General features: G+C 47.4%; 2 protein-coding genes across 5 annotated transcripts in view; both read right to left on the bottom strand.

Annotated features, from left to right (window-relative positions):
* Positions 1-11,460, bottom strand: part of LOC144126030 (uncharacterized) — a 77,435-nt gene extending 65,975 nt beyond the window's left edge. For both annotated transcript variants that reach the window (XM_077659911.1, XM_077659912.1), the window contains exon 1: positions 11,170-11,460. The gene's annotated coding sequence lies outside the window, so the exon portion shown is untranslated. The remainder of the gene's footprint in view (positions 1-11,169) is intronic.
* A 1,016-nt stretch (positions 11,461-12,476) lies between these two features.
* The window catches only part of LOC144126028 (calpain-7-like), a 44,225-nt gene continuing 31,040 nt past the window's right edge, over positions 12,477-25,661 (bottom strand). For 2 of the 3 annotated variants that reach the window (XM_077659909.1, XM_077659910.1), the window contains 6 exons: positions 24,702-24,831; positions 24,552-24,627; positions 22,967-23,175; positions 22,039-22,181; positions 17,636-17,728; positions 12,477-17,021 (listed from right to left, as the gene is read on the bottom strand). In XM_077659909.1, the coding sequence (XP_077516035.1) occupies positions 16,877-17,021; positions 17,636-17,728; positions 22,039-22,181; positions 22,967-23,175; positions 24,552-24,627; positions 24,702-24,831 (796 nt within the window). In that variant the 3' untranslated portion in view covers positions 12,477-16,876. The remainder of the gene's footprint in view (positions 17,022-17,635; positions 17,729-22,038; positions 22,182-22,966; positions 23,176-24,551; positions 24,628-24,701; positions 24,832-25,661) is intronic. The other variant, XR_013313443.1, reaches the window with a different exon arrangement.

The following is a 25,661-nucleotide window of genomic DNA, read 5'->3' as shown; positions in this document are numbered from 1 at the left end:
CTTATAGCCCCACTATCGGCTAACTCAGGGGATCACCGTCCAGAATCTGCAGTGACCCTAAAGTTCAACATGAAGCCGAACCCAAGACCGCACATGCCAGAAGAAACCTTGCGGCCGAATGGTATCCAGCAGAAAAAAAAAAGTCAGCGCCGAGAGGGGGTCGAACAAGCGCCGAAGCAGACACAGAAACCTCGCTTCCCTTATGCCTTACACCAGTCGACCACCGCCCCAGTTTCTCGCGTTGCGTGTTCTAACTGGCAGTATCTGTGCTGCCGCCGTGGCCGTACAATACAGCCGGATGAGTCAAAAGATATAGAAAGCGTCGCCTATGTTGCCAACGGCCCGTTTACGTAGCCGCACAAGAAGGTGAGAAAGCGGCCAAGGCGGCTTAACGAAAGAGAGCGGGCAAGCGCTATGGCACCTCAATAAGTGAAGGACGCACAGCGCGATGCCTAACCGAAAAAGATAAGCAGCTGAACACATGAGGTCGTAAAACTGTGAGGGACGCCGGGCGTGCTGTCCAGACGGAAGAGATGCGTCTGATGGCGGCGGCTCCTCAAGTCGTGAAAGAAGCCAGGGAGGTCATGCGCGCTGCCCGGTACAAAGAATAGAAGGCGGCGGCCTGTTCAGAAGCCAAGGACCCGGCCAGTACCAGTTGCCCAGTGCAGCTACCGGACCACCAATGAGCCGTCCTACCATCTTGGCGCTATGCCTTTTCTGAAATGCATTGTTGTTGTCGCTTGCCTCACAACATAGCACATGTCCACAAGGGGGATTGGCCATAACCAGGCAGTGACTATTTGCATTGCAGATTGCATGCGGCAAGCATAGGATGACCGCCTACACCTACTGATGATGGTAACCTCAGACTTAACTGGCACGTCTATTCTCGACGACGCGATAGACACTTTTTTTTTCTTCAAGCGAGGCAAGAACCAGGCTAGATGGCGGGGCTAGCAAAAAATCTTTTCCTTCCTTTTTGTTATTATTTTAATAAAACCACTACTACTACTACTACTACTACTACTACTACTACTACTACTACTACTACTACTACTACTACTACTACTACTAGTTGGTGCATTGCGCTCACTTTCAAACTGCGCGAAACAATGAGAACAGAGGAATGAATGAGTCGCAATCCAAGGGTAATGGGTTCGATTCCCAACCAATTATCCCAATTTTATTTTCAAATGCCAATGACATTTGAGTCATGCTACAGCCTCATCATCACAATTTAACTCGTTTTAATCATTTTAATTCCAAAGCTCGACGTGTGACATCGAGACCCTCTCGACCAATCTGGGTTTTCTCCACACGCCAACAACTGCGGCGGATTCACCGCTGAACGAGAGCTTTCGCGTTAAAAAGAAAGAGAAATAAAAAACGACACGAGACTACGCGTTTTCGTTTCTTGGCTGAAAAAATACGATCGTTATCACAGTGCACATTTCGGCGCGAAGCTCATGCGTCCGAAGTTCGCGCACCATTTGTCGACGCAACTGTGGTGCCGGACTTGACGTTGCACATCTGTTGCATTATCTCTAGCATTTGCCAAAGAGCCTCAACCACACCGGCGGGCTTAATTAAGTTTTTTTTTTTTTTTTTTTTTTTTTTTTTTTTTTTTTTTTTTTTTTTTTTTTTTTGTTTTTGACTTGTTTTGCTACAGCTACGCACAGGAAGCTGAAAATGGCGTCTAGGTGAGAGCTTCAAAAACACTACCCGAAGGGTGCGCGTAGCCGAGGGACTTTGAAATATACGTAAGGGCGCGCATTCACTCGTCCTTATTCTGCCGCACAGAGGTTACGCAAAGAAAGCGTGATACTATATTCAAGTTACTCATGTTCGAAAGCCAGCCACCATGCTATCAAACAGTAGAAACGCGGAACCGACTTGCTAAGCTCCACCGTGCCGGCCACAATGTTTCCAGTCGTCGCCGGTTCCGTGCACTGAGCCCCATTGCACCTCCGGCCTTTTTATTCTCAAGCCTTTCCCACCAGGCGCTAACACTGCGATAAAAAAAAAAAGAAATAAGCAGGGAACCTGCCACTGCTCTTCGCCGCCGCCGACAGGGCACTTGAGATCGACAAGATCGCAGGTGAAGAGGAGAACGCGGCCTTGCCACGAACGGGGGCCCCGCCTCGGCGGCCAATCAGAGCACCGAACTGCCTTCCTTAAAGGTCAGCCATGGGGTTTCGGGGTCGCCGCCGTCGCCTAGCAACGGGGTCGCCTCCGAGGCCATCGCCGCTGGCTGGCAGCACCGGCCGCACCACCCGCGGAGGGCCCGGAAGAACCAAAAGGTCTAACTGCACACCTGTCCGCACGGAAGGCGACGGGGCGCTGCTAGCACACTCAGGTACGCGCGCTTATTAGCGGAACACAGACGTGCCGGCAACGCCGCGGCAATTATAATTTACGGGACAACAGCCGTCTGCGTTCACAGACCACCTGCGAGTAACATGAGCGACTAGCTTTGTGCGCGCGTACTCTAACGTTTCCCTCAAGTCACCCGGAGAGCACAAGAGCAGAAGGTAAAAGTAACACAGAACTAAATGGCACCTGTGACAAATGCGTTCTCACCTGCGTACAGAGAATACGCAAGCGCTGTGTGAGACGTAAGCGCCCCGGTTCCTACCTTGTACAGCCAAGGCGCGTCAAGGCACACAGTTGCTGGCGTACAAGCGCGCACAGATCCGTCTGGCTGTTAGTGCCATATATTCACAGCTAGGACTTGCAGTTTGCTGTCGTTCATAGGATCTTTTAATAAAAGAATTATAAATTTAAGCGTACAAAATGAAAAGTACGGCCATATATGTCCAAACTCAAAGCTCCGTAGAAGCAAGCTTTGCCGCAGTGCCACTGGAGCGCGCGGTGAACGACACTTCCTGCTTGAATCGTTGGCCGCTTCGCGGACACGGTCTTTTTATCGGACAAAGGCATGACTTAGAGCAATTTACAAATGCGCGTGAAATTTACCAGAAATGGTGTTCACGAGCTTTTTTACTTAACGTCATGCTCCTCCTATATCTTTACGCCAACAGCACGCCTGGCGCAAGAACATCAGAGTCGGATGATAGAACGAGTTCCCTTTCTACAGACGTAAGCAGAGAGCGAGAGAGGGATAAAGGAGAAAACAAAAATAAAAATACTGTAAAATGCGGATGCACAGGCAGATAAAAGCATACCATCTTCCATTATCAGTTTAAGAAAGACGCGATCATAGTTCTTGGAGCAAGGCTAGGCTAAATCCACGTAAGTACACTAGAAAGCAGTTCGCTATGCTACGCTGTGAACTGTGGAGTAGGATAACTCCTGCGTGCGAGCGGGCAAGGAAGGGAACGAAATCATGTCATTTATGTCCGGAAGCGACTACGTTTCGGGCTGTCAGTCCGTGGGTATACGCCCCCCGCTGCACACACATTTCGCCAACACCTGCTAAGCTTGTTTAAATCAACATGCTGCGAGCTCTTCCAGTACCGTATACGTCGCAAGGGACAGGCGGAACGCTTATCATCCGAAGCTTCGCGCACTTTACCGCGCCACCCTAATTTCCGATGCCGTTGGTATCTAGCGTAATTTGCCTCCGCCCGAATTCGAGAACCTATGAAGTGTCTCCGAGATGCCTGAGATTTCGCCTTGTCTACACAGCCTTTGGGGTACTTCGAGGGCAGCATGGACTCATTGTAGCCTGCAGCGCAGCGTCGTCTCAATATCTGCCATCTTTAATCACAATTACTAAGAGTGCATTTCGAAAACTTAATATGCTATGTATCCCATGGCTGTAACCCATGCGCACAACGAGTGACTGAGGCCCGTTTCATTTGCTGCGATTTTCACCACCCGATGCTCCGAATTCGGCGCTGCCGCTGATGCCACAGTGCGATTTTTGGTCCGTGCTTTCTCACGCAACGCATACACTGCGAAATTCGGTCGGAATGACACGTAGGGTTGTTTGATGTTTGCATAGGTAAACCGTGATTAAACGTGACCATTAAGAAACACGGAATGTGTTGACGTTGTTGTAATCACGCGTACTTTTAGATACAAGGCGATATTTCGTGTGGTTTCATTAGAATAAACAGTGACCGCAAGTGACGGGAGGCCAGCATGCTCTCCCAATGATCAGCCGGAGAGCGAACACACCAACGCTGCGAGCGAATTTCAACCGGACGGAAAACGATCGCAAGCCGGCTGCGGCCACACCGACCAGGTGAAGTTCGCAGCATGGTTCTGCAACGGGCCTGAGGCGACAGGGACTCAGTGTGCGCACGAGACGACTCGGAATTCGTACGTTGCAGCCACAAGAACACGTTCTCAGGGAAACGCGATCGAATTTCATGCCTGCGAGGCTCATCGCAAGGTGTGAGAAGCCGTCCTGACGCCATGGTTCACAAGTTCTTGTTCAGAGGCCAAGGTTAGCGTCTGTTTTCGTGGCGGATTGCATTCGTCAAGATACAAGATGTGTAAGCGTGCTAAGAAGTACGTAACTGCGCTACTAGTAAAGAACTTCCGTATTATGCAAACATGTGAACGTGCTCTGCACTCATTTTCCGCAGACTTCACAGTCGCCCACCCGATATTAATCTGCAGCTCCCTTCTTTACGCCGAAAGGCGTGCTGTCCCAATAATAAAAAGGGGGAGCTGCTATATACAGCAGACCCCTCGTGATGGCGCGCAGAGGGAAACCCCTGCGATGAAGATGTCGCAGGGTGGCCGCACGCCTTAGGCAGGGACAGATTCGCGCAGAGAATAAGAGAAATAAGCATCAGGACCTCGGGGGAGACGCAGCACGTGACCGGCATTCTGCCACCGGCGGGCACCGACCGCATCCCGCATCGGCGGCGGGGAGTGGTTGCGGAAATAGGGCCCGCACGCACCCCGCGTCACGCCGTTGATGGCCCACCGGCCAGCAATCATCGGTACACTCCATCGTCCTCTCCCCCATCTACCCTCCCACTGCGAGGCGAAGGACCACCGGAACGAGAGCCGCGCTCGTCCGATACTTCCCTGTCTCGCCGCACGACTTGAGGCGCTGCTCGCACTCAAGTCGCGACGGAGACGTGTTTGTGCCACACACACTGATAATCACGCATATTGGTTTGGTTTGGTTTGTTTTTGTACGTCCCAAAGCGACTCAGGCTATGAAGGACGCCGCAGTGAAGGGCTCCTGAAACTTCGACCACCTGGGGTTCTTTAACGTGCACTGACATCGCACAGCACACGGTCGCCTCTATAGCATATCGCCTCCAGAGGAATTCGACCGCAGCGGCCGGTATCGAACCCGCGTCTTTCGGGTCAGCAGCCGAGCACCATAACCACTGAGCCACCGCGGCGGGAAATCGCGCATATTGCTGACGTAAGAGCCCATCCTGGCACGAGACGGAATGTCCGAAGTCGGTCTTGAAAGCTGAACATCATTCCCGTGGAGAGTGTGCAAAGAAGCCGGAACTCGCAGAACAGGCCGTTGTCACGCCAGATTCCTCTTTCCGGCCTCTCCGGCGTCTGCGTTCGTTCGTGCGGTGCAGCACGGAACCGCGCTCCCTATAGGGAAGCCCCGCTCTCGCGTGCAACACGTACAGGCTTGCAGCGTAAGGACAGGCGCTACAAATGCCTCATTCTGGCTGGACGCTTGAACGGTGCCGTGCAAGACGGGATGAAGGGGACCAAGAGAGAAATAAGGGGTGGGGGGGGTGGGGGTGGGGGGGAATCTTCGACGCTCCGAAAAACAAGGCGCATGACAACGCGACACCCTTAGCTCAGCCGAGCTCGCCGATGATGAAGCCACACCGGTACCCCGAACCCGCCTTTTCTTATCCATCCCAATCATTCGCGCTGCGCTGCAGATGACGTCACGTGCAGGGCAGAGCACACTCAACCCACGATGACCTCCTCTGTTCTCTCCGACTACTCGTCTTCAACGAGGTTCCGTGCAAGCGATTACACGATGTGAGTCAGGGAAGCACAGCGCTAAAATCCTGCAGACCTCTTAAATGCAGCACGGGAGAAGGTGCTGCTTCCCCTCGTGCAAGACTACGTTCTTGCCTCTACTTTTGTTTTCATGTTCTCTGTGCGTGTATGTGGAGGGAGGGTCTCTGTGTAGCAACCGCAGCGTTCGACGGCGAACGGTGCACCCAATCCAAAGCGCGCGCTTTACAAGGAGTCCAGAGCAGGCAGCGGGAAAGGTCGGCGGCAAGCGGTCAATCCCAATCACGTCCGGTGCTTCGCGAATGCGCCCGTAAGTGCCACACGGGGGCCAAGGGATGCGGACGAAGACGCAGCCTTAACGAGCTCAACGGCTCGGCGCTCTTGCCGGGCACGTCACGGCGGCGACCGATACAGGCCCGTCTCTCGCTGATTGGGGCGGGAGGCCCCGTTCGCCCGGATTCACTGCCTGCCTGTCCGCGCGGGCGGTCTCGTTGTGGCCTGCCGTGCGCACTTTCACAAACCGAAGAGGAAAGGACTGAATCCACGCTATGCAGCACAATGGTCAAGAACAGAAGAATACTGCCTGCATGGCTTTTAGTACGAAAAGTTTTTCGCCCCCCCCCCCCCCCCCTCCTCTTCCCATTTTATTTACTTCTTTCATAGCAGCACAAGACGACATGTATTCATTCTAACGAAGTTATTTCAGCAAACGAACAAGCAGAAAAGAGGCGCGCCCTATGCGACAGAAAGACAAGAGAAGGAGTAATTGGGGAGGATCGCTCATTTGCGTGGCGCGCATCTTCTCGTTCGCCCAAATGAGGCCCGCCGCTCTAATTAAGGCGGGTCGCCAGGACGACCGCACGCGCCGTTAAGGATCCGGAAAGCCGCTCCGAATGACCGCGACAGTTAGACTGAGAACCAGGCAGCAGAAGAGATAAATAAATATACATATTCAACCTAATATTCATCTCCTGAAACTATACACATGCTGCTCTCAGACGCGCAGTCGTGAAGAGTTCCGCCGTAATTTCGACTACGTGGGCTAGTTGCATGGCGGTCTGGTTGGTTCATTGTCGCAGGCCGATAAAATGCGCGAAGCAAACGGGGACAAAGCGATGCACAGGCACAGATGCGCACACAACAGCGCATACTTCCAACAGCAACCACGGTTGAAAATCAGCGCTGCTGTGTGCGTCTGCATACTCGTGTCTCGCTTGCCTTCTACCTGGGGTAATTTAACTTGCACCTAAATCTCGGTGTACGCGATCGTCATTGCATCCCGGCTCCACCGAAATGAGACCGCGACGTGGATGAAAATCGAACTCGCGACCTCGTTCTCGCCAGTGCAGCACCACAGCAGCTGAGTCACTGACGGAGACGAGAGAGAGAGAGAGAGGGGGGAGAGGATGAGGAAATAAAATAGGAGGGAGGGGAGGAAGGAGTGATTTATGCAGTATCTGGTACAAGCCGCAGAAAGGAAGCTCATGCGACTGACGCTCCTGTCGCCCTAGATGGGTTCACTGCCCGACTTGATGGATCGTGAGGCGTAACAAAGCAGACTAGGCATGCTGACCTCTTTAGACTCCCATCCCCACCAGCGACATCTGAATCAAGAACGCGAGTTGTAATATTACGTATGAATAAGCACTAGATGCGCGCTGTCAAAAATTCGCGAATCAAACATTCACGAAGGCAAACATTTTTGCCAAGGCCGCAGATCTCAGGTGACATACTTGTCCGATAGAGGGCTGTGAATCACCGCAGAGCCAAGGGGAAAGAAACTTTGCATTCAACAGGCAGCCATCTGATAGGTTTAGGTTGCTTACAAGAGCTTAACAAAACAGAGCGTTCTAGCTCAAACCGTTTCGCTTTTGAGAAGTATTTCCAGCCCTGCAGATAACGACCTGACCTCGACAGTCTTCGAGAGCTTGAACAGACTTACCTGGGTTGAGGAAGAGAGAAAGCAGGCAGATGGAAAGGGGGGTGTTTGTAACAGACGTGCAAGAACCGGCTAACGTCAGATACGCAGCAGCGCGCTTATTCAGAGCTGCTTTTGTTCCCGGAACGTTCGATCGCTGCTGACGGACGCTGCGCACGTGAATATAGGCGCGAAATGAAAGAATGACCCAGATTTTAAAGCCTAAACATGGTTGGAGGGCTCCTGTTCCCTCTGTGAAACGGCTTGTTGTGCTGCTGCCAACACAGACAGAGAGAGAGAGAGAGTGAACGAACAGCTGGCGTCGTGGGACAGCTTACATGCCCTCGATATAACGGCGCTAGCACACCTCAAGTCCCACTGGGCACCTTTGAAAACTTTGCTCGAGCGTTATCACGTGGGAAGGTACTAAAATGCGAGAATGTAGTAATGTCCCGCCCGACAAAAGTCGCGTCGAGTAGGCTGTCGGGCTCGTGTTTACGCTAGGGGGTCGAGCTAAGCGACCGTCGAGTCGGGCTGGGCCAGCCTGACTGCAGAGAGGGGGGGGGGGGGGGGGGGGGGGGGTTGACTCGCAGCCCTTTCCGCAAATTACACTTAATCCTCTTTCACGCTTGGGGAAAGCATTTTCCTCAGGGGAGAACAGAAGCGAGCGCCGGTTTACTACTCGCAGGGCGCGCCGCGAGAGTCGACTCGCTAGTATCTAGTCCATGTAAACAGACAGTCATCGAGTTGGGTTGACCTTGCTCAACCCGACCCCTGACTCCGTGATCCGCCGCTGTCGGGTTCATGTAAACAAGGCTCTAGAGTCACTTTTCCACCAGTGACTCTACAGTCACCGGTAGAACTTGCGAGACAGAGATTGCTCTTCCCGAGCTCCCATAAGGGTCATTTTTGCACTGATAGTTCTAAGGGAGGCAGCCTCTCTCTCGGCCAATGAGCTGATGCGCAGTGCCACGGTGAGCGGCTGGCGACTGCACTGAATTTATTTGAGTTACATTCATTGCCACCTGCTTTTTCGTGAGAAAGACGAACGGACGCTGGCTTTTCTCGTGAACGGGACCTCTAAAGCTATTGCCTTAAAAAAAAAAAGTTGCTGAGTTGGAAGAATTTGTTGCGGTAGCCGCCTCTGTGTCGGTATCTACATGATAAAACGTCCTCGATAGTAGAGTGCACTAAAAGAACTAGTTTACTCCACCGATAAGCTTTCGTTCTTCTTTCACCCGCCAATGACGAATACGCGTCAGTAAAAGCAGGCTGGCAGCAGTGATGTAAACATGTGCAAGCAGCACAGGCATATAATGAAAGTATCCTTGACACTTCTCCCTGCGCCGGCATGGAATGGCCACCATGTCCGCTGCCTCTGTAAAGGGCCGCTCCTCGGGCCCTGACCCGTATTGTGCTTTTTGAAAGGGCCCGCGTCTATTGGCTCGAATAATTTTTTTATTCGTCGATCCTGTTTGCGCGGCGCCACTTGAAGGTTAGGCAGCTGGGTCACCGCCTTGGGTAGGGCAGGATGTTTTTGGGTATAAGGCTCCACGCCTTTTCGAGCATGACCTTCCCTGGTCTTCTGTACGCGATGGTGGTGGAAAATATTTATTCGTCAGGTTGCGGGGGACTTCGGTGTGGAGCCCTCAGTCGAGTGCTCTACGATGTGGCGTATATGTGTGTACACGTACATACGTCATTGCGCAACGGCCAGTACGGACGGAGTTATTCGGCAGCCCAAACTTCTCAGGAAAAAGCGTTGCTGTAACGCCATGCATGCACTGCTCGATGTTAATTGACATTAAAGTGACAATAAGTGAAATCACGTGCTTTCGTGCACTGGATTGAAGCAGTCTGCAATTTACTCCAGTTCCCATTCAGCAAGTGAAGTAATCCTGGACAGCGCTAAGAGCTAATATATATGTGCCTCTCATTTTCTCTCTCGTCTACCCTGACCAGTATTCCCCAACATGCTAGGTGCCAGGCAACAGCCACCCTACACACATAATTTGGGTCTGTCCGGAGAACCCGCCGCTTACAAACCTAATGCAGCTCCGAGCGGTGGGATGCCGTGCTGCTCTGAGCTCCAGTCCGGAGACCCAACTCCGGGCCAAGGGCTCCCGGCCAACTATCACGAACTCAAGACCATCCGCACCGGCTCCACAGGCTGACCAAATAAGTGGTTATCCTCCTCCTCTTCCTGCCGCGCGATGGTCAAGGTTCTGAAACTTCCTTTAACTGTCTTCTTTCGAGTTGCAAGGAGGCAAGCCGCAAGAGCACCATCACTGGACAGAATACTGAGTGAATTCCCTGCAGGCATATGCTGGGAAAAGCGATCGAATAATATAAGAAAAAAGTCAATCACCTCATAACCAGAAAACCTCGAACGATCGCTGTTCCAAGCCCCAACAGCACAGCTGAAATGCAGACCAGGCTGCTACACTTTCAGCAAGCACACTTAGCACTGCAGTGGACATCTCGAGGCATTAGGTGAATTTCCGGTACCTAAAGCTCCAAACACTGCCGGTTCCAGTGGCCAGGCATAAAGTCGGCGCAGCTTCGGCTGACCTTTGCGCGCCAGCAAAGAGTCGCCGCGGAAAGGAATCAAGAAAAACAACGGACCGGCGGGTCGAGTCCGTCCGCCACTTCCGCATCACGAACGCGGCATAGCGAGAGCCCGTGCACGTCTGCGCGCTTTGAGGAGGTTGTCTCAAAGAGCCGCAGAACAGAGGCGTACAAAGGCGCGTGGCAAAAAAATTCCATGCTGAATCACACTTTTGTCAGGGCAGCGGTTGCGCACGTGCATGGCAAGATGAAATGTGCTGGCACACAATCAACTCGCGGCGTGATATACGCGCAGAGAAGGCGCGCGCTACACCGCAGCCTAACTTTGGACATTCGCAATACTTAGTTTTTCCCTTCGGAGAAAATAAATGAAAAAATAAGTTGTGTATACACTAGATAAGACAACACTATAACCACACAACGCGCGCATATAAACACTGGTGATAACATTCACTCATGGTAGAAACTATACCGTCCAAGCCGGCAGCTGACGCGCGACCTGGAAGGAAACGGTTAAACTTCCACGCATAACACTAAAAACAAAAAAAGAAATATCACGCGCAACTACTGCCGCAAAAGTGAAAAATGCAAACCTAAATCTATTGCAATCACGTCATCTGAAATAAACATGCGTGCGCTAAACGGAGAGTTCAGAGCAAACAACAGGCCCGAGGTAAATGCACGGAAATAAATGGAGCTGTTGATGGGGCTCAGCTGATCAGCCTAGCTTTCCTGGGTACATGCAAAACTGTCCTCACCTCACTAGTGCATCACTTGCAGTTTGGCGAGCTTCCCTGCAGCTCTTCAGAGTTGCCCGATGCTTGGCGCAGTCAACCTTGAGCTTCGATCATTGCGAAATGCAAGGCCTTTCACGTTGATTTGGCACACAGACTGAGATGTGAGCACGCGCGGTTAATTTTTGCACTATTAAGTCCTACGCGAGGTGTGGGAAAAATCAGGGAGTATAAATGAACACCACTCACGAGTGCTACGCGCCAGCGCCAGCACACATACACACACGCCCACAAGGCCGTTACCAGACGACAACTGCCGAGGACAACTCCAATCAATAAGAAGCCGCGCAAATTAGACGCTATGTGGCGCCACTATACAAACTTATTTTTGTATTAGGGAATACTTAGCGGCCCTTACCACTAGCCTGTTAAAAAAAAAACTGCAACTAAACATTTATCCAGTAGCGTAAAAATTTGGCAACTTGTTTCTCTAGTGTTTTGTACATCACGTGCTTCATGACGCAACTTATGGCGCCAAGTTTGAGTCGCACCTTCGCCCATTTCGTGCCCCCAAGTTTACTTTCAATAGCTGTTTCTGGCTTTCCTATTACACAAAGAAGAAAAAAAATTGTTTCATAATTTTGCCTGAACGTGCACGCTAGATAGCAATTTATTGAAGAGACGCGGAATATTTAGTTTATTTCAAGTATGCTTAGTTCCACCTTCACTGCCGCCCCCATATTCAGCAATGGACCACGGCAAACTAAAGTGCAACATCCACATATCGTAGCGTGCGAAATTAGCGTCGTTTAGTACGCAGATAAAATCTTTAATACAGCGGACACCCTGGTATGCCCTCCAAGAAACTAGCACGATGCAATTGAAGGATTTTTAACGGCGAGCAGCAGTTTAAAAGTGCTCACATCACCAATTAAGTAGCTTCAGGCTTGTTAGCAGCGTCTTCGATCAGATGTAATACAGATCACGTGAAAGAGCGCTAGTTTCTCATCGCATATAGTCATTGATACCAGGCGACTCACGCCGTTTTATTACCACTTTTCCGTTATGCGCCAGCAGCTGGTGCCAACTTCTTTAGCACAATATGTTTTTAAGCGAAAAATACTAGTGCACTCTTTACTTCAAATACTCCTTACAGAAAAGTGAAAACGAGTGATTCATTATTCCCACTCCAAATATCCAACAAAGAAAAAGTGCTAAAGTTTCATCCTTTAGATACAATAAGTTTTAGGCTGTGGGGGATTACAACTATACAACTGGCAAGAGTTATTAGCTGCAGTGAAAAAAAGAAAGAGTGCGTGCATTCCAAATCATTCAGGAACAAAGATGATGCATTTATTTTTGTGCTCATCATTCAACAAAATAAATACACGGTCAACAATGCTATGAACAGACATTTTTCAAGAATTAACAATTTTCATCTCGTAAGCCCATACATGGTATGAAAAATCAGACCTTAGAAAACAAATTTAACAAGTTGTACTTTACAGTCACCAGGAGTACAGATGTAAGAGAGGTCACCATAATAAACAGGCTGCACAGTGAGCATTAATACTAATAATAAGTGCATGCACACTATATTACTGTATACTATACATCAGGGCAAAAATTTTGCTAGAAACTTGCAGGTGGCCACGAAAATTTTTTGGAATGTGGTTACCACAAGAAGCTAAACAAACTCACGACCTAGACATGCTTTTTGCGATGAGAAATTTCACTGAGCCAGATGCACATGCTAAGTGCGAACTACATCTTTAAATTTCTGAATGCACGAGTTATCTTCAAATATATTTTAGTTTCAGCATGGCAACCATAAACTAAGAACATTTATGGCCACTTGTACAAGCTAGTTTCCTCTTTTTTCACTTTCATCATCATTTTCATGATATGCACACATCTATGTCCTACTTGACCACAAAAACTTTCAGCACACACAAAAAAAAGAATTATTTACAAAAAATGTGTAAACAATCTTAACTAGGATCTCAAATCCACCCCAGCCAGTGGGTTAAATAGAAGAAACACTACTCTATGGGAATAGAATCATCTAGAAAAGTCAAGGAAGCAAAGCTTAAAACATTACAGTGCTCCAAGTCACATAAAAGTGACATTTCGGCAATACTGTTTTGTTCAATCTTGAGAGTAGTGGTTTTCTCTTTTGAGAAGACCCAACATGAAATTATTTATTACTGCTCCTATCAAGGGCTGCAGACAAGAGGGGTCCAGGCTGGGGTCATTTTTTACAGATTTACATCTACAGTAGAACCCGATTATATCGAACTCGTTGCCAAACTGTTGCCTTGACGGATCAGAAATAAGTTCTGCTGTCAAGCAACCCTAAATTCGCTTTGTGCAGTAGAAGCCCCACTTGTGGTCCTTTTTTCTACTCAAGGTGGGGTCTAAGACCCATTTCCAAGCATTTCACCCTAAATAAGCCGAGCACCAGACCAGGGTAAAGCTTGTGCCCATTGTTTTACTGGTAGGTGCCCAGCGGCACTGGAGATTTGAGCCCCGCATCTCCGCATGCGAGGCGGATGCTCAGACCACTAGGCCACCGCTGCGGTCAAACTCTGTTAGATCGAATTATCCTTTATATCGAATAATTTCTGAGCACCGTAAAGCTACAATGTGAATGTATAGGAAAATGTATGGCTAAATCGAACAAAAATTAGGCGTCACATCCGATAGATCGAACTTCGGGCAGCACTGAGCACTAAGAATCTGGCTTTCCCTGAACATATCTCTGGGGGTTAACGTTCCTGCATAGACGTGCAAGTGCTGCTGGTGCCATGTAGCACGCGCGCACCAATGACGACGCGGATTTTCTAGTACGTAGGCAGCGGGAGCGTACCCAGCCAACCACAATACGTGTTTTTAGCATGTTGCATCAGCTGTGCCCTCGTTTTCATGCAGTTCACACGTTCGGGAGCATGGTTTTCGTTGTCTCAGTGTGCTCATGATGACAGCCGCGAAACGGCAGAACCTCCCCTCTTCCATGAAACTGAAAATTATCAAGCAAGTTGAACGAGACGAGAAGACACCCAAAGTTGCTCCGAACTAACATGGATGGATCAACGAAGCTTTGACCCCTTGTGATCTGAAAAAGCAGATCTCTGCGATGCTTGCGGAACACACTTTTGGTTCTGGTGACCTACAGGTCTAATGGAAGAGCATGGATGCTAGGAACGACGACCTGATCGGCCAAGATCGCTACATCTGTGCTCACTGCTGCAGTGCTAGTTCCAGCAAAATTGCACTTCGCTTCCTGCCGCCGAACGCAATGTCGGTGCTTCAAACCTTGGACCAGAGGATAATCGGCGCGGTGAAGATTGGTTTTAGGAAATGTCTGAATGAACAGCTCCTGCACAACCTGAGCACTCGATGAGCACTCGAAGAGTGCTCAGGTTGTGCGAAGTGTGCTCAGGTTGTGCAGGAGCTGTTCATTCAGACATTTCCTAAAACCAATCTTCATCGCGCCGATTATCCTCTGATCCAAGGTTTGACCAGTGGTCAAAATCGACCACTTAGGTGCTCTGTCTATGCTAAGTGGGTTGTGGAATGATGTCAAAAATGAAACTATACAGAACTGCTTCAAACATTCTGGTTTCTGCTTTCCCGGAGAAGATGGAGCAACTTCTTTCGAGGGTGTAGGGTGAGTTCGACGAAGCTGTCGCGGGCCTTGATGATTTGTGGAACCAGTTGTCCGAATTTCCTGGAGCTATTTGTGATGCGGCAGCCGTAGGCGGCTTTGTCTCCATAGACGATGACATTGAGACCGCGGGAGAGCTTACAGACGAATACATCATTATTGACGTCGCAGATAACGAGGACACCATTGATGCGAACTGCAACAAGGACTTGACAGAACCTGTGCCCACGTGCTCCGTATATTCAAGTAGCATGGTTCATCGCTACTGCACACGTCGATAGAAAAGTGCGGTCTCAGCTGTACGGAGTCCATCAATAACATTGAACAATGCACATGTTTCGAGGCAATGAAGATAAGAAATATAAGAAGAATTCACTCTGTAATCTGCACACAGTAATTGGCTATCAAAGCAATACATTTTTTTTTTCAACTCAGTATGTTTGTATGTTAAATTTAGTACTACTTTTACATTGAATTGCATGTTATATAGAACTCGTAGCCCTTTTTTCCAAGTTCGATATATGCGGGTTCTACTGTACACCTGCAATTACAGATTACTACTTGCGCACATAATTACAGATTACTACTTGCGCACATAATTTTCTCCACACAGTGGAGGGAGGTTAAATCATGTTTAAAAGAAAGAAATAAAATTCAAAAATATGAAAAAGCACCGGGAAAAAGCTGCAAAACTGCAAAGCTTAGCATGTGCAAATGGAGAATCAACAGCACCGGTTGCACCTTTGTCATGCACATGAAAAGCCAAGGTGCGAGTACACCACACATCTTAGCTAGTGCCACCTAAACAGGAAACTTCAACTCCATAGTTCATAAAGCATCCCTTCAACTGCATATGACACATGTGCAATGAAAAAATTGGCGGTGGATTAGCTCTGGTTAAACCTGGAGTGGCGCGATAGCTACAGCTGGCCGAGTGAAACTTGGTCACATGACCAACTATGTGACGAATAACGTGATCAGCCACGGCGCCGCGCAGCCGCCGGCTGCTCCGTACCACGTGACCAACCATGTGACAGCGTGGCGGCGCCACGCTGAAGGCTAGAAATGCTACCGTAATGTAGCTATCGCTACAAAATAAAGGAAATTCGATGACTATCAACTGTTTGGGCCAATAAAAAAAAAACGAAATTCTTTAACGACCTAGACATGCAAGCTGGAACCAATAGGTACCTGCAACCAACGCAATTCTAATTCTAAACTGAGGCTGTATGCTCAGGTTATAGAAGCACGACAGAAACATGCGAATTTTGTACTTGATGCGAGTTTAAATTGAACATTAGTTGACAAAATATTTCAAGTACATACTTTGCAACATTTCAAAATAAATTAAACTGCACTGTATTGAATGTGAGCGCAATCATCAAATCATACAAACAGTAGAAATACACACCAAGGAAGTTGAGGTTGTGTGGTGTGACAGCTGCAAGCCAGCCAACAAATTTTCGAACAGCAGCCTTTATCCTTTACAGGGCTGACAATTGAAAATGCAATCTTCAAACACTTGATGGAAGTGGTGAAAATAAACACCACTGCAGATGCGTATTTTTACTAAGTTCGCTAAAATTAATACTTGCTTGATCACGAGAGCATTGGCGCTTTGCATCTAAACACAGGTATTATAATGCCAGCATTATTTGTCTGCATTTACTCTACGAAGCATTAAGCTAACATTCTTACGTAAAACAATTCAAAAACAGCAAGAAGCAATTACAATCTATAAGTCCAGAACAAAGGAGCACAAAAGTGGCTAGCTGGACAACTCTTGGCCTGACTTATTGGCACTTGCAGCTTTCAACCAAAAGAAACACATACGAAAAAAAACGCTCAGCAAACAGAAAAGTCACAGTACTGGTAAAAACGTGTGAAATCACACTCTTCACATGTCAGCAGACTATGAGGAGAAACTTTTTTGATTTCTGTACAAATTCGAAGTCTTAGCACACACAATATGATCCTTCCATTGATCTCTCGCAGATGGTAATTTAAAAGCAACAAGGTGCGACGATCATCATCAAGCGCGGGGAGGGGACGTGGGCCCAGGCGTTACTGGATACGCGACATCTTGAGCGGACAGGTGGCTGACACAGTGAGAAAGAACGGCCCTTCCTGGAATGGCTTGAAGGTGGACGGGATCACGTTGTAAACACCAGCAGGCACACGCTCAAGTTCCAGCACTGTAAACCCAGACCTGAGAAGAACAGTTGGAGAGACACCAGGCTTGTTAGCTAAATCAACCCAAGAAGCCAAACATCTTTAAGGACAAGAAAAGAATAAGCAGCTTGCATCAGACAGAGAAGAACAGGGATCAAAAGTTTCAAAACTACTACACATATACTTAAAAAGATGTGGCCAGAATACTTTGTCAGCAACATGTTACAGTTCACAACAAAGCATGCCCTGTTCGGGAAAATACAAGATTTGCTTTTCCAGGATTTTTACACCCAAGGAACTTGTATTATGCCTTCTCTCAAGTATTTCATCGTTTTCTACTGTTTTCTTAACTGTTCCCTTCCTCTTTAGTATGTGCACACTCAGGCTATTGGCAACATCTTTGCACATTTTTTCCTGAGAAATTTCAGTTGCTAGAGCGGAACCATCCTATCTCTTCTGTGTTATTTTTTTGGGGGGAGTTTTTTTTGATCATCAAAAGAAGAATGCCAAAGCACAAAGCAAAATTCTCGACAGGTTCATCTGAATGCTTGAGGCACGGCTGCAAACGGAACAAAATCCCGTTTGTTTGAGGAGAAAAGGTTGAAATAAAGCAAAATGTGATGTAAACGGTGCATGAAAACCAGTGCTTACTTGAATGTCCCAGACCCTTTTCGAGCGAAGAAGTCGGAACATGACGGGTTGTTGACAGTGACAGTCACGATATCAAAACCAATTTGGTACTGCCTGCAGTAAAAAAAATAAAAAAATCATGCAGCTAATTTTTATGCTGCCGACACAATACATCTTAGTTGTGAACCATGACTGCAAGCAAGACGCATGTGCTAGCAACGTACGGTACAATTTTTTGTCCATATGAGTACCCCTGACATAAAGAAACGACTAACATAGCCTAATAATAACGAATAGAACCAACAATGATTGACTGTTTCAGGTTTTAATTTCAGCAAGTAAATTCTGAGTACTAGCAAATAAGAAAAAAAAAGCATGCATATTTTCAAGTACAAGTGCAAATATTGTACAAGTATCATAGAGACATGGTAATATTCATATCACTGAGAGAGATGGTTTTCATATTGAAATGGACAAAAAGGTTTCACTTATCTTCTAGCCATACACACCAAAGAAAATAAATGCAACACACACCAGTTCAGTTATTGCAACTTTACAGTACACATATTTATGCGAGCTAGTAAAGCACAGAAGTAGTATAGTGCAAATACATAGTAAATATGCAGACCTCCATGCACTTGTCTAGGGCATGTGAATGGTATATTGCGGAGCACATAGGCATGATTTACAAGTGGCCTAGAGCTCGAAGCAACATTTCAACGAGCACGCGATTTTGTAGGAATCACAGTTCAGTGCCAGTGCCTCTAAAAAGCCCTGTTAAGCCCCAGGGGACAATGTGAAATATCGCAAACACACAATGGCACACACAGTTTCACCGCTTAGACAAGTGTGTGGAGCACTGTACAAGCTCGCATATGCCTACGGTAACCTAGGCCAAGCCATTCATTGTTAAGAGAATGTGGCGAACTCAGACTTGCAAAGTACAATGATCAATAGCAAATAACCAGGACTGGCTGATTACTGAAATTTTCTTATACAAATAGGATAAGAATATGAAGAAAAAATTGCATCAAATATCAAATCAAATATATAATACCTGTTCAATATAAAAAAAATTTCAAGAAAGGATGAACAAGCAAACAATGCTATTTTTTTTTAATGTAGCGCGTGGTCATTGCCACTGAAATTAAACAAAACTGATTGACTCAGTACTAAGTAAAAAAAAAACTGTGAGCAGAAATGTTGACTGCTTGATTAAACACCACAGCAGTATGCAACTTGCAATGTGGGCAAGCAAAATGAGTGACAAAAGGAAATACATGAACTGACGCATGACTATATGGCAACCAAAATAAAACAACATGAAGTAACACCTCATTAATTCGGACTTCAAGGGACCAGAAGAAATGCCCAAATTATCCCATGGTCGAGTTATCAAATGGCCTACACCTCCGTCCGCCAGTTTAAAAAAAAATGAAATGACGAAAATGCGGCACAGCCTTGTGAGAACTAGCCTCCATAGCACTAACAGCAAACAGCAAGTGACAAGCGTGCAGTTCCGGCACACTAGAACAGCAATGTGCATGTAAGCGAGGAGAACGCACATTAGTGCCAGAATGGCGCGACTGCTTTTAATGGCATATTCCAAATGGAGACCCAAAATGGCTTTGAATCCCCAAAGCAGCAAGATATCTGTCGCACTCCAATCACAACTCAGGATCTGAATCAGAGCTGCCCTTTGAAACATGTTCGTCAGTTTTGCAGAGCAAGAATATTGTTCCGAATCCCCGATTGGAACATGCCATAACAACAAAAATGACCACTGATGTGCTAATTTCCACCCAGAAGCGGTGCGCAGCTGGGTTTGGTCAGCTCGCATACACATGGCTGGTACCTGCTCGCTGGCGCTCAAGCTCAGAAAGCGAAATTACATGGACAGGCTGGTTTAGCAATAGGAACACTGTCACTCCTGCCATTACGCACACGTCAGATGTGCAAGACCTGCAGTGCACTGTGCAAAATATTTATACGATCGCTTGTCCTGCTGGTAACACCACGACTAGGCCCCAAGCGAAATTCCGCAAGTGGGCTTTTTTGCGTATCACAGTTCTTGAAAACAGAGATTTTTTTTTTTAAGCGAAATTTATTGCCACAGGGCATCAATAATGGGTGAAGGTGTGATGAAATATGAATCGATAATTAAATGAATGAAAAATGGCTAGCTGATTTGATGAAGTCCAGTAGAGAACGATGGTACGGTCCCTGCGTCCAGGCAATGTATGAAGCAGGGTTGCTTGGTGAAAGACCTGCTATCATCAGGTGCCGGATCCTTGTAGGCTTGAGAGCTGGGCAGTTTCACAGTAAGTGATGAATGTCAGCTTCAATGTCCTCGTGTTTGCATATCGGACACCCTGGCCGAGGAAACAAATCTCGGTACTGAGGTCATTTCCGAGTGACGGCTGGTGTGAGGGCAACCCCGACCCGGATCCTCCTAAGCGCAACCTCCTCTGCACGGGTAAGACCGCCAGGGAGGGTTACCGCACACGGAGGAGTTCCTTTCTTGATGAAAGGAAGGCAAAATTGTCCAAATGAAGGAGCCGAGGCGGTGATGAGTTTGGATTCGCAAGGCGGGTCACTAAATCTGCCTGGCTTTGATCGGTCAGCAGATCCCGTGGGACCCAATCAATACGTACTGGCTGCGGGATGCGTGACGCGAGCCGGTGGATTTCCTGACATATCGTTGGACAGCGGCTAACACGTCGTCGTAGCAACCGGACAACTTGAAAGGCGTCAGTGCGGATGACAACGCTGGCCGCAGGGAGCATAGTTATGCTGGCCACGGAGCAGAGTGCTTCCTGAACTGCAACGAGCTCAGCACAAAAGGACGAAGGGGGTTCCATAAGCTGAAGCCAAGAGGTTTGATTCAGGGCAGGTCTGCATGGGCAGTAGATAGCTGTTGTTGCTTTGCAGTCTTGTATGCTTGCGTCTACGTAGACAACAATGGATCCTTCAGGCAGGCAAGCATCTTGTTCCTCAAAGTTCTGGCGAAGCAACGATGCCGAATTAGCAGATGTTGGTCGGCGATTATCTGTTGGCTTGTTGTCGCTGAGCTGTACAAACTTCCATGGGGGAAGAACAGGTGTTGGCGGCTGAGGAATGATGTGTGACGTTGCATAAGTCCTCAGTGCATGCGTGGAGTGCGATAGACTGGCCTTAAGGCTGCGCGCTTCACGGCGCTGCTGCACCAGCTCATCAATGGTATTGAGCTGCGCATTCTCTTGTAAAGCTAGGACCGGTGTGATGCGTGGAAGGCACGTAATGGTCCTCATAGCCTCTTGGTTCATGGCTTCAAGGCGATCCCATTGGGCTCTTGTAAGATGTTGAAACTGGGCTTGATAAACAATACGGGGCTGCAGAACTGCCCTCACCAATTGCCGTGCAACGAACGAGCCTGTGCCACCCGTTTTAGAAGCAATTCTTCTAATTTCTTCTAATTCTTAGGAGCAATTCAATTCTTCTAATTCAAAAAACAGAGAGGGTGGTTGTACTGAGAGTGCGCAGGGTGCGAACACCCAAAAGGGGGACGACTGGCGCAGCAGAAGAAATAAACAACTTGCCTCGCAAACCTCAATTGGCGCTCAAAGGCTGATGCTTTCCCCTCTGGCCCCAAACTGGCTTCAGTAGCTTCGCCAAAGTTTGTCCCTAGAGGCCCCTCATAAACCGCACGAGATACAGCTCATGCTGTAACAACAGCCGTTTTCGTGTAGCAATTGCTAGAAACGGGTGGTAGGCCGTCTTGTTCTGACCAAATATGGTATCTGGGAAAGCCCACTTGTAGAATTTCTAATGAGGTTCAAACATGGCAGTGTCCGATGACATAAGCTGCAGAATGCTAGTGCTCCACACGATAAAAAATGAAGAAGAAAGCGAAAAGGTCCTTTTTGTACTGCTTTCCTAACCCTTCTGTCTTGATATTAAGATAATTTTCCCAGATATTTTTCGTTCTGCCACAAGTGGATTTACATGAAAGCAGTGGGTATTCATTTATGGCTGATCATTTGGAAATTTTCATATACATCTATTTCCCGAATTTAATATAAACCGAATAACAAATATTTTCGATTAGTATTCCAAATTCCGAATATTCGTAGATCCCTACAAAAATACCAACCTTGCACTGACAGTATGCAAATAATGTGCTTGGTTTGGACCAGCTAAGCCACCATGCTCCTTCTGTGTGTTTCCACAGTACACTGAAACTCACCATTTCAAACTGCCAAAATGTGCAACAATATCAAAGAGATACAATATGCCTCCAAAGACCTCAATCTGTTCTCAACACATTTTCGTTTCTATTTTGCCAACTTAATTGCTATCAATCTTTATACAACTCACTCATGATCTAGACACCGTAAATGCCTTCTGTGTTCTATGCATGGAAATGGATAAATGTGGGGTCTCACTTGGGCCCCTTCATGCTGACAAGCATCTGGTTCTGGTCATGGCTGCTCTGCAGGGTCACCTGGTACACTGGGTTGCGGCTGTACGTCTCGGGGTGGTTGCCGCAACCACCTGCTGTTTCTTTTGTCCATGCCCCATGCTTTTCCTGCACGGTTACAGTCGCAATTAGTTCGGTGAGAACACGCCACAATTAAGTATGGTTTCAGTAACACAGAGAACAAGCTGGAAAGCATGAATTCCTTTTGAAGTAAAATGCACTCACTTTTATAAAAGCATACTATAATGCCTTCACTCCTTGACATCTCGCAGCAAAACACAGTGTTAAATTCTTAAATTGTGCATGTTACAACCCGGGTTCGAACCCAACCACGGCGGCTGCATTTTTATGGAGGAAAAACGCTAAGGCGCCCGTGCTGTGCGATGTCAGTGCATGTCAGTGCACGTTAAAGATCCCCAGGTGGTCAAAATTATTCCGGAGCCCTCCACTACGGCACGTATTCTTCCTTTCTTTTTCACTCCCTCCTTTATCCCTTCCCTTATGGCGCGGTTCAGGTGTCCAACCATATATGAGACAGATACTGCGCCATTTCCTTTCCCCAAAAACCAATTATTATTATTATGCATGTTACAATGTCAGTGTTCCGCACCGCAACACAAATGTGCACTTACAGTCAATGATGCTGAAGCAAGGCCTGAAAACTGCAACCTTTCTACCCTTGGAATGTGGTACCACCATAGATGCACAGGGCACAAGTCTGGACTCTGCTTGCGTCCTTAGAGCTTCATCCCCTCCGAAATAGTAAAAGAGGTGAAGCACCTCCTCAGTAAAGGGAAGTTTTCATGCAGGTGTAAAGCCCTCCAGCACCGCTGTAGAACTAACTTGAGCTTGCACTTCTAAGGATTTGCACAGTGAGCCAGCAGACGTCTTACCTCGCGGACGTGTTTGTATGGGTTTTTGATGGGTGCCAGTTGGAAAGGGCAGCTGCTATAGGCACGCAATGTGTAGTGGATGGTGTTGCTCTTCTCGTACTGTGACATCACCAGAGTGTAACGAGTCTCCCCACCCTGGGGTACCACCATCTTGCACAGATAGTGTGGGCTGTTGATTCGCACCCCATCCTTGTAAGGCGGTGGGTCAACTGCAAATGCAAGCCATGTGAAAAAGGAAATGTTAATAAAAAAGCTTTCACTCCTGTGCTGTGTTTTAGTACTAGTTCTCTATGACACAGCAACAATGATGTGAAAAATGATCTGCAAACAATGAAAATAATACTAAATTCTATAAGATGGAAGAAGATTAAAAAATAAGCTATCCATCATGTTTTCATTGCTCATCAGTACGATTCGTGAAGCAACAAATACATTTAAATGAGAGAAATGCTAGACTGCAGCCTCCAAAACACTAATAATGGGAGTGCCATGCTTGTACTACTGACTAGCCGAGTGCCTCCAATGGAACTGCACTACCAAATCGACTCAGCGTTTTGCATTAAAATATGGCACTGGGCATCGTTTCAGAAACTATGGAACCAGGTAGCCTGCGCTGATGCGGAATGGCAACGCAGATTCCTTGAAAAGCTGTGTGCTCTGTTATATTCTTGAAAAAAGGAGCCAGTCCAACACAATGCACAGTCTACTTTTCTATCTACTAAGCTTTGTCCTTTAGTAAATTTAAATGCGAACTATGTTTAACAAATGCAATTCGTACCTCTTGAAGTTACCAGTATACGCTATCCTGTTGTGCTCCCAAGTAAATACATGTTCTTTGTAGCTGCAGCCAAAAGATGGCAGGCTGTTAGCATTAACAAAAAATGCAAGTGATTTTTTGAAGCATCATATTCACGCAGCACAAGTCCTGCAACGTGCAGGGCATGAGTGGTCAAAGCTTTGGTGGTTGCAGCAATATTCTATATTATGAAAAATAATATCAGTACACTAGCAAACTGAAAGTTGCAAGAGTGTATGCCACAAAGCAATATTAGCTCCACACAACACATATCTGCTTTACTTCCCCCTAGAACCTTTTGAGGGCAATTTTGTCATGTGATAGTGACAACGCAGGGACAACAGACGAGCAGAAAATGAACTCTTTATTGGACTGACTTCTTGAGCCCAACAATAACTGAAGAACTCAGTGGCAGTGATAGCAACAAGTGTCCTCAGCGGCGTTCAGAGAATACGTAGAATCACCGCTGCTCTCCACCGCTCTCAATTTGAACTCGAAGTTTCGATACAAAGGCACAGAAAGCATTTAAGCCAATCTCAAATGTTGAACCAGTTGCTCATGGCTACAAGCGTACCAGATAAAACTCGTCATAACTTTCATCACAAACAAAGCTGCATACTGGATGTTCTGAGCATGAACAAACATTACAAAGCATTGTGGCAATAAACCAGAAACAGCAAGGATTGTAAAAATGATCACTGATTTCACTGTCAAACTCCTTGTGGAGAGGATAGAATTCCATTCACCTAACAAATGTTTGCACAGCTAAAAAATAATGAGTGGACTTACATGGCAGGTACACCTTTCTTCCATTGTTTTTGTATACGAGTAGACAGATGTATTCACGATTGTTAGCAAAGTCTTCCTGCAAAAGTAATGCAGAATGTCAGCAATGCCATGCACTCCCGGTATTCAAGGGGGAGGGGGGGAGACACCAACCCTGTCCGTGATATGGCGTGTCAGCAGAATCCACACAGCACAACCTGACCGGCTGAGCTCAAGTGTAAACTGTGGGTTCTCTCCAATGTTGTAGAGATCCTTTACTGGGCCTGTGCCAGCAGTCCATGTCCTGCAGCAGCCAGGGCATGCAATTACAGTGAGTGATGACTGACATTTTGAAACAAACAAACATGTATGCACACTCTGTCTAGCTAATTTTATATAGAGTATAGCTGCTACTGCTGCTGCTATTGCTGTCAGGAAGAATGAAAAGGAAAGTGCATGGGCCTGCCCACTGGCTCAAGCTGAGCCACAACCGCTGCCCCGTGCTGAAAGTAGAAGAGTCGAAAGACAGGAGAGGAAAGATAAGGAAAAAGCCGGGCGCGCTATGTCCCGGGCCGATCCCAGAGGCAGTGCAATATCGGGCCAACCCAAACCGGAGTGCTTGAAGCACTCCGCAATATTTCCAAAAATAAATTTAATATCTTGGGTCCAAATGGGAAAAAGAAAGGTGTATCCTGCTCCTGCTTACAATTACATAAAGCCATGTGCGTGAGCATTCAGTTTACATCAGGTGGTGTGCTAAAAATTCAATCTCAAAGCTTTCGCGGCCAGTTCTCAGCGGGGCTGTGGCATGGGGAGGGGATGCACATACAATAGACACAGCAACATAATGATATGTTGCGCATAGCACATTGGCTCTGACTGAACTTATAGAAGTCTGGGCCAGTTCAGGCCTCCTTAGCTACCCTATAACACTGCTCTAAGACGGCAGTAGATGCGAGCTGCTGACTTCACAAAAATCATACAGGGAAGGTTCAGCTAAAACTCAAACATGTAACCCAAACATAAGCAGTACAATAATGTTGCGGCTGATCTACTGCAGCAAATTACTGCAAAGGGCCAAGGGCCAAACCGCCCTCCCACACAAAGTTCTCCTTAAACCACTTCACCTTTCTT

The sequence above is a fragment of the Amblyomma americanum genome, chromosome 3 (genome assembly GCF_052857255.1).
Source record: "Amblyomma americanum isolate KBUSLIRL-KWMA chromosome 3, ASM5285725v1, whole genome shotgun sequence".
In the NCBI taxonomy this organism is placed as follows: domain Eukaryota; kingdom Metazoa; phylum Arthropoda; class Arachnida; order Ixodida; family Ixodidae; genus Amblyomma; species Amblyomma americanum.
Note: the sequence above shows the minus strand (reverse complement) of the source record. Positions and strands in the feature narration are given on the sequence as shown.